We start from the raw sequence: 8,134 nt of genomic DNA, 5'->3' as shown, positions 1-8,134 counted from the left end.
AAAATAAAATAGGATAAGCCTTTGTATTGGACAACCTGGTAACCTCGAGATGTTTCAAACTAAAATGCCTATCATTCCCAGCTAACAAGACCAATAGTAAGGGATTACATAAAATGCAACATGAAGGCCAAGAAGTTACCCAGACCTTCTACATAAGCACTTTCACATCAACCAAACAATATGGTAAGTTCATCTGTTATTTAGGGAGCTCATTCAACTGTTCACACAAGTGGTTTAATTTTCATCAAAATGTATATTCCACCTCTGTGTACAAAATATACAAGCAAGAAAACTTACATTACCTTAAAATATAATTGAAATCTAAAATACAATATAACAACAAATACTGTAGAAAAACTGCAAAAAGACTTATCTGAGGAAAATGTACTTAAATATAAGCTAAAATAATGTATAATTCAATATCTGCTTAAAACAGCTAATAAGGGTCCAGGAAAAGTATTCCATAATGTGTGTGACAGCATGAAAAATACAATGGCAAAGAAGGAAATTTATCAAAGTATAAAGAGCAGCTCCTACAAATAGAGTGTGCTATGAAACCATCCCCTTTTCTTGTGTGTTGTGTCTTTAAGCAGGGAACTGCTAAGGGCAGGGAACTGTCTAATTACCAATTTTTAAACTGCTGTGAGAGCATTTATGAAGAGCAGGATAGAAATACAATTAATTAATTAATTAATTAAAACTAGACCTCTCTTCTTATAAAAACTCCTTTTCCTGCACAGTTATACTGTACTGTACATATGTGTGGACAAGTCATGTACAGTAAATTGTTTACATCTATAGTGAATACTATGGTAATAGATATAAGCAATTTACATGAATTATCCACACATATGTACAGTACAATATAACTGTGCAGAAAAATGAGAGATCTAGTTTTTATTTATTTAACAAGACATTCTGTACACAGATAACACTTCTGTGCCCAAGGGCTGAGAGGGAGTGCTGAAGGGTGGCCAGCTGTCAAGAACACCAGTTACTGACACTGCTCTGAATAAAACCATCATTTGGGGCTCTTGGTCCTGAACCACAGTAGCAACCAAACAATCTGTGAGAGCTGCTGATGGCAATGATCAGGGACGTTGCCAGGATTTTAGGAAGGGGGGGGTCCAGACTAAGTGCCACCATTATATTGGGGCTTGGGTGCGGCAGCGCAGCAGCACACACCATTCATTTTTCTAACGGAAGGGGGGGTCCGGACCCTTGGCTATGTCCCTGCAATGATAATGGAGAAGTGGGACCCGTTTTCCTTCCCAGCTTCTCAAAGTGACAGCTGTTTACCAGTCCACAACCTCAGTATTGTCAAAGCCTCAGTTTGCAGACAGATACAACCCACCAGGGACCAATCTGAAAGATTAATAACCAACATTTTGGCATTCAAAGCTTTGTCAGCAAAGGGTACATTGACTAACTTTCTGACTTTCCCAATGTAGTTCCCAGAAGCATTTCAGAGACCTTGAGATGGTGCCAAAGAAATGTTACATTGCCAATGCAACAAGGCAGACTTAGAATTTCCATGCCAGCAACAGATTCTGACAAAATGTCAAGAATAAACTCATCTAGAACATGGCCACATAGCCCCAAAAAACCCACAAAAAACTGTAGAACTATTCCATGAGGGACTCAGGGAAATGTCATCAGCTTCTTGGGGGAATGGTCAAAATGGTCTTAAAATTGAGATTCTTGTTCAAAACAGAGGGCCTTTGTATGACATCAATAGCTACCAATCTTGTCTGTTTCCATTGTTTTAAAATATAAATCAGTCTTTAGTCTTATGGGACCAAACAAATAAATAGCAAAAAATGAATATCAGAGGAGAGGATAATGCTCAGGTACAGCTGTGTGCACTTTGGGTTATGAGTACTCCATCAGATGTCTTCTGTTCCTGTATGGCAAGAATAGGCAAAGTCCAGCCTCCTAGATGCGGTTGGATTGCAACTCCCACCAGCTCCATTTAGCATAGTCCCTGGCAAGGAATGCTGGAATTTTCAATCCAGCAACATCTGAAGGGTCACACTTTGGTCAGCTCCTCCTTCATAGTAACATGCAGATAAAAAAAGGAAGGTACTGTGTTCTTCCATCTATCTCAATATCATACAATTGGCCATTCAGAATGTTCATAGGGGAAACTTATATTTTGTAGCTCATCCATTGTAATTTCCAATACGACACACAAGTATGTAATGAATAAGCTGGGAACAGGCTATCCTGCCACTTGGTGTCAATTTCTCTCTCTCCAATTTTAATGTGCTGTGTCATATGACTATGGTATTTTCAAATTGTCATTCATTTTCAGTTTTAACAACCTTTGACACAGCTATCATTTTCCTAAGCATCTGAAATTGTTTGGTTTTAACTGTGCCTACTTGAATCAAATAAGTGGAGTTCTTGAAATTTCTGCATCATTCTCTGATGTTGTCATCTAGAGCACACCCACACATTTCAATCCACAGTGGATATGGTGAGAGGCAGCCATAAACAATCCCTCAAACTCCTGCAGCTCTATTTCATCTGCAATCTTTTCCTTCTGGGAGATCCATGTATTATAAATAACCTCATACTGGGAGCTTTTACACCCCCTGATAGGAGGGGGAGGAAATAGAAAAACTGTATTTTGGACAAGCTACATCTCATACCACTATCACATCTGAAGTGAAAGTATGCACCCTTTGAAAGTGTACAGTAGAAGAATGAGAGATGGACAGAGGAAGAGTCACTGCATTTTGTCCCTTTTTGCTCATTTCAAGACTTCCCTCAAGATATCTCCCTGGTTGTAAGTCGCTACATTTTCAGCAACCCTACAAAGTCTGAACAAAGCAATTTCTCTGTTAAAACATTTTAAGGACAGAAGGATATTGAGAGTTTTGGAAGTGATAAAAAGGAAAGATTTCTCAGGTTATGCACTCTGTGGAAAAACTGTTTCTTTTCTTCCTACACTGTACACTCCCATTAAACATTTTCTTGCCTCCTTCTACAGACCTTAGGAGTATTCATTATCTTTCTACGCAAGATGTTTGTTATTTAAAATGCTCCTGCTGGTCCAGCAATAGCTGTTGGTTACAGCGCCCCTCCACCCAGTGGAAAACGTTTTGAACACCTACTGTGATTCACCCAAGAACTGGCTGCTTTAGAATTATAAGTCAGTCACTTCAGAGTGTAGTTTTGTTTATTGCCTTTCATGACTCAAAGTATCTCACAGGAGGAAGCCCTGTTCTGAGTCAGACCACTGGTCAATCAAGCTGAGCAATGTAGACACTAGGAATAGACAATTTAGCACCCTCCAGATATTTTGCCACAGGCAAAGGTAATAGCCAGGAACAGGGAATCCAAAATATCTGGAAGGTGCCAGCCTACCTGCCCCAGTCTATCCTGACTGTAGGTCTACTCTGACATGGCCTGAACCTGGGAACTCTGGCCTGTTACAGACTGCCAAAATAAAGCTGCTTCGGTCTCTTGGAGGTGTTCTATTTAAATGATGCATGCATCCTAAGACTCCGGAAGCTGCACCAAAGCTGCCACTCCAGTCGCTAGAATGGAGTGTGGCTTTGGCAACGACCTCCGGACTCTTAGGACCCATGCATCATTTTAAAACAGCAATACCTCCAAAGAGACCCGAAGCAGCTTTATTTTGGCAGTCTGTAACAAGCCTCTGACATACATTAAACACTATACCACTAATCCCACAGCAGCCATCATGAAAGCCTCACATTTCTACACTCTGAAGTGGCAGGTTTTAAACTGAGACCAAACTGACTTATAAAAGGCCCTGGCATTTCATGCCTTTACACAAACAAGAATCATCTTACTGACTGGAAGTTAAGGCAGAGGACATATAAATCTTACTTACCAAGAAGAATGGTAATCCAGATGGGTGTTCCAGGTGTAATAAGTTTATTAAAATTTACTTCTGAATAACTAAAGGACACATGGTGCTTCTCAGAGCAGAGCATCCTGTTTCTGTGTTCACAGGCTTTTGAAGGCCCTCAGGGAGTGAGATTGTGAATTATGATGAGAAGAATTAAATCCCCACTGAATGGAGCAGATGGCCAAGGAACACAGGGAAATAATCAGACAGTAACTTCAAAGGAAAACCAGCATATCCTTTACTTACCCCACAACAAGGTGAGAGGCTTTGCTGAAGGTATGAGACAGATGGAATACAGTCCAGAAAGGTGGAGCAGGGCCATGAGGATGATGTTTCTCCAAACATATCTTGTGACAGGCTTGGGGCCCTCTTTCTCACGGTAGGTCTCATCAAAAACATCATCAGTCATATCTGTCCCAGATCCCAGGTCATCATATATGGGATGGGTCTTCTCTGCATTAACTGACCCATTCTGGGTCTCGTGAGCAAAGGCACCGGTGGTGGAGAATTCTGGGGAAAGCTAGCATGAAAGGCAATAAACAAAACAAAATCACAATTCAGTTAAAGACTCTGAGAGGGATAGGAACCAATAAAGGGTTCCTCTTCTTCCCTTTTCCCACTTGGAAACAAACACAAGGCAAATGCATGGCTCTGATGTGGGATGGGTGTTATGGAATACAGTTCTTGCAGATTCAGGCCACTGATATCTCTGACTGAGGAGCGAAGTAAATGGTTAAAATAAGCAGGTTTCCAGCCAGCATCCAGGCGAGAATTTAGATGATGCACACTTTGAAGCCGGCCAGAAGCCGTTCTCAAGCTGCCTTATGAGGAGAAAAGCCAGACTAAAAAGGAACTGGATTTTCCCACTCCTCCCTGGAAAGTGCATTTAAATGCCCCATCACAGGAGCGCATATAAAAGAAACAGAGCTTCTGTAGCCAAGCAGTGAGGGTGGCAATATCCAAAAGAGAAACTGTGACACCTCTTGTGGAGTTATACAACACACACAAAACAGACAGTCAAAGGGGGGCATGGGGTGAAGGGGGGGGCATGAATGTACATTCCTGGCATCTGCATGGGCACACCTCTGTCTGCTAGTAGTTTGCTTCTGTGAAGGTAGGTAGGGATGGTGGGGGGAACATTAAAAGAAACAAAAGACCCAACAGCATGGTTTGAAGCTGTGCTGTGCGGTCATGACAATCTGTCTGGCATGCAATCTTCCTCTCTTTCTATTTCCCTCTACCTTTCTTAGCATTGTTGTCTTTTCTAATGAGTCGTGCCTTCTCATGACGTGGCCAAAATATGACTGCCTCAAATGAACAACATATGATCACTTAATATATGTTTGCAAGCCTATGGTCACTTAATATATGTTTGCAAACTAATTGTAACTTATTATTGTATTTTATATCATTTTGCTCCATGGGAAATTGCAACTGCACATAACTGCTCCAGGTCAGGAGCAAGGCTAATAGGATATAATTTCAGAGATGATACAGTAACAAGTTCCACATACTAATGCAGTTAGTGAATGCACAGAAAAAGATCTGAGCAAAACTTAAACCTGTAGCGGTTGCACATTTCCAAAACCTAAGTCAGTTATCCCTACAAAAATTGGCTTCTCGCAGTGCATAGGACCAACATAACTGAGGCAAAAGGGACAAAGGGAGTCAAATGATGAGCACTTACTTGGAAGTATGTCCCATAGACATCAATACAACTTACTTCTGAAAAAATATGCTCAGAACCAGGCCGCAACTTTTTTTGTTGTTAAGACTATTTATTAGGATAAAGAAAATGCATGGGGTCTGGGGCCAATCCCCCCCCCCCCTTGGGCTTTCTGTGGGCCACACATTCACAGTAATGGTCCAAAGTGCCTCTGTCTTCATCTTGGCCAGTGGTCCCAAACTGTTCCCTTTAAGAGATTTAGGACTTCAGCTCTCAGAAGCCCCAGCCATGTTGTCCAATAGTGTGGGATTCTGGGAGCTAAAGTCCAAAAGCACTTAAAGAACACAGTTTGGGAGCCACTGCTTTGGGGAAGGGCCTAGATCAGTGATTCCCAAACTTTGGTCATCTGGATGTTTTGGACTCCAACTCCCAGAAGCCCTAGCCAGCATGGCCAACTGTCAGGAATCCTGGGAGTTGAACTCCAAAACACCTGAGGGACCAAAGTTTGGGAATCACTAGGCCTTTCCCCAAAGCAGTGATGTTTATCACACTATACTCTTAAAGTGCTACTATTCCACTTTGAGAACTTCTCTGCCTGAGAATTCTAAATACCCCTCCTTAAAACTGCCAATCCCAGAATGCAACAGGAGGCAGCTAGAGGAGTCAAAGTGGAATAGTAGCACTTTAAGAGTATAGTGTGATAAACATCAGTAATTCCCAAACTTCAGTTGTCCAGATATTTTGGACTTTGGCTCCCAGAATCCCAGACCATTGGCCAACATGGCTGAGGCTTCTGGGAGCTGAAGTCCATAAAACACCTGGAGGACCAAAGTTTAGGAATCATTGAGCTAAGCCTTTTCCCCCAAAAGCAGTAGTCCCCAAACTGTGCTCTTTAAGGGATTTTCGACTTCAGCTCCTAGAATCCCAGGCTATTAACCAACATGGCTGAGGCTTCTGGGAGCTGTAGTCCCAAAGAAACCAAGAAATACCTGGGGGGGGTCAACGTTTGGGAAGTACAGCCCCCAAAGGATGAGCAGAAGCCATGGTCCAAGTGCCATCCGAGGAAGGGCAGGGACTACAGGAAACCTGAACTCTTCTGGCAAGGCTGCATCCTTCTTGCAGGTGATTCGGCATTTTCATCGTCAGGCTGTGAATCCTGGGAGAACCCGGCAGCCCGGTTTTAAAAGGGATAAGAGACAAGGAGGAGGCTGCTCTCTCCTCCCCTTGAGTTTGCTCTCCGCAGTGCGGGACTAATCCGGTTTGATACCATTTTAACTGCTGTGGCTCAATGCTAGGGAATTCTGGCAACTGTAGTTGGGGGGGGGGGGCAGAATTCCCCAGCATTGAGCCACAGCAGTTAAAATGGTATCAAACCGGATTACTGCGGATGCACCTACGATGGGTTTCCCGCCCCCTCCCCTTTTTAAGCCAGGTCCCCCTTCCTCACCGCCTCCGAGGAAAGCAAGGCGGGCATCTCGTCCTCCTTGGGTCCTCCTCAGGGCCAGGGATGCTGCCTTTGCCGGGGACTGGCGCTATTTAAGCCTTGCTGCGGAGCTCGAACGCGAGTAACCCCTTCTGGCTGCAGCAGAGTCTGGAGCTGCTGCTGGTGCTGCTGCTGGGCAAAGAGAGGAGGAGGAGGAGGCAGAGGAGGATGACACCTTGGCACCCAGCGCAGGGCTCCCATTGGCTGGCGGGAATTTGGTGCCACTTCAAAGCTTCCTCGGCATTGGCTGCCCGCAATCTGCTGTTGCTGCTCCCGGCGTCGCAGAGCATCCCCGCCACGACCCCCGCCTCCCCTGAGAAGTGGGTCAGGCGGTCTCCCTGAGAAGAGGGGGCCCGAGTCTGAGGGCACACCTGAGGCACACACACACACACACGCCTCTGGGGAAGGAAGGAAGGAGGGAGGGAGAAACTGGGGACACACTGGGCAGACAGGGGTGGCTGGGTGCCTTCAAGTCTTTCCCGACTTATGGCGGCCTTATTACCCAGGGGTCTCCTTGCCGAGTTTTCTCAGAGGGAGTCTGCCATTGCCATTGCCCCCCTCTGAGGCTGAGAGAGGGTGACTTGCCTCAAAGTCCCACGTTTCCAACCCTGGCCTTCAAATATCCTAATATTGTAAGTGGTTTTATCTTTATATTCCTGTAATCCACTTTTGAGAAAAGAGGAATATAAATATTATATTATTTCTATTATTATTATATTATTGTTGTTGTTGTTGTTGTTATATTATTATTATTATATTAACCCTCCTGGCTATGTTTAGCCTAGAGAAGAGAAGGTTAAGAGGTGATATGATAGCCCTGCTTAAATATTTGAAGGGATGTCATATTGAGGAGGGAGCAAGCTTGTTTTCTGCTGCTCCAGAGAACAGGACCCAGAACAATAGACAGAGGCTACAGGAAAAGAGATTCCACCTCAACATTAAGAAGAACTTCCTGACAGTCAGGGCTGTTCGACAGTGGAACGCACTCCTTCCTCAGAGTGTAGTGGAGTCTCCTTCCTTAGAGGTCTTCCTGCATGGCAGAATGGGGTTGGACTGGATGGCCCTTGGGGTCCCTTCCAACTCTAGGATTCTATGATTCTAT

At 43.9% G+C, this 8,134-nt stretch overlaps 1 protein-coding gene across 1 annotated transcript in view; it reads right to left on the bottom strand.

The window, feature by feature from the left end:
• Positions 1-7,157, bottom strand: part of SCD (stearoyl-CoA desaturase) — a 22,744-nt gene extending 15,587 nt beyond the window's left edge. The window contains exons 1-2 of the mRNA XM_042459777.1: positions 6,997-7,157; positions 4,130-4,403 (exon numbers count right to left, since the gene is read on the bottom strand). Coding sequence (XP_042315711.1) covers positions 4,130-4,403; positions 6,997-7,023 — 301 coding nt within the window. The 5' untranslated portion in view covers positions 7,024-7,157. The remainder of the gene's footprint in view (positions 1-4,129; positions 4,404-6,996) is intronic.
• Positions 7,158-8,134: the final 977 nt, after the last annotated feature.

Source organism: Sceloporus undulatus, chromosome 3, assembly GCF_019175285.1.
Source record: "Sceloporus undulatus isolate JIND9_A2432 ecotype Alabama chromosome 3, SceUnd_v1.1, whole genome shotgun sequence".
Taxonomy (NCBI): Eukaryota; Metazoa; Chordata; class Lepidosauria; order Squamata; family Phrynosomatidae; genus Sceloporus; species Sceloporus undulatus.
The sequence above is the reverse complement of the archived record's forward strand: the minus strand, read 5'-3'. Positions and strand labels throughout refer to the sequence as shown.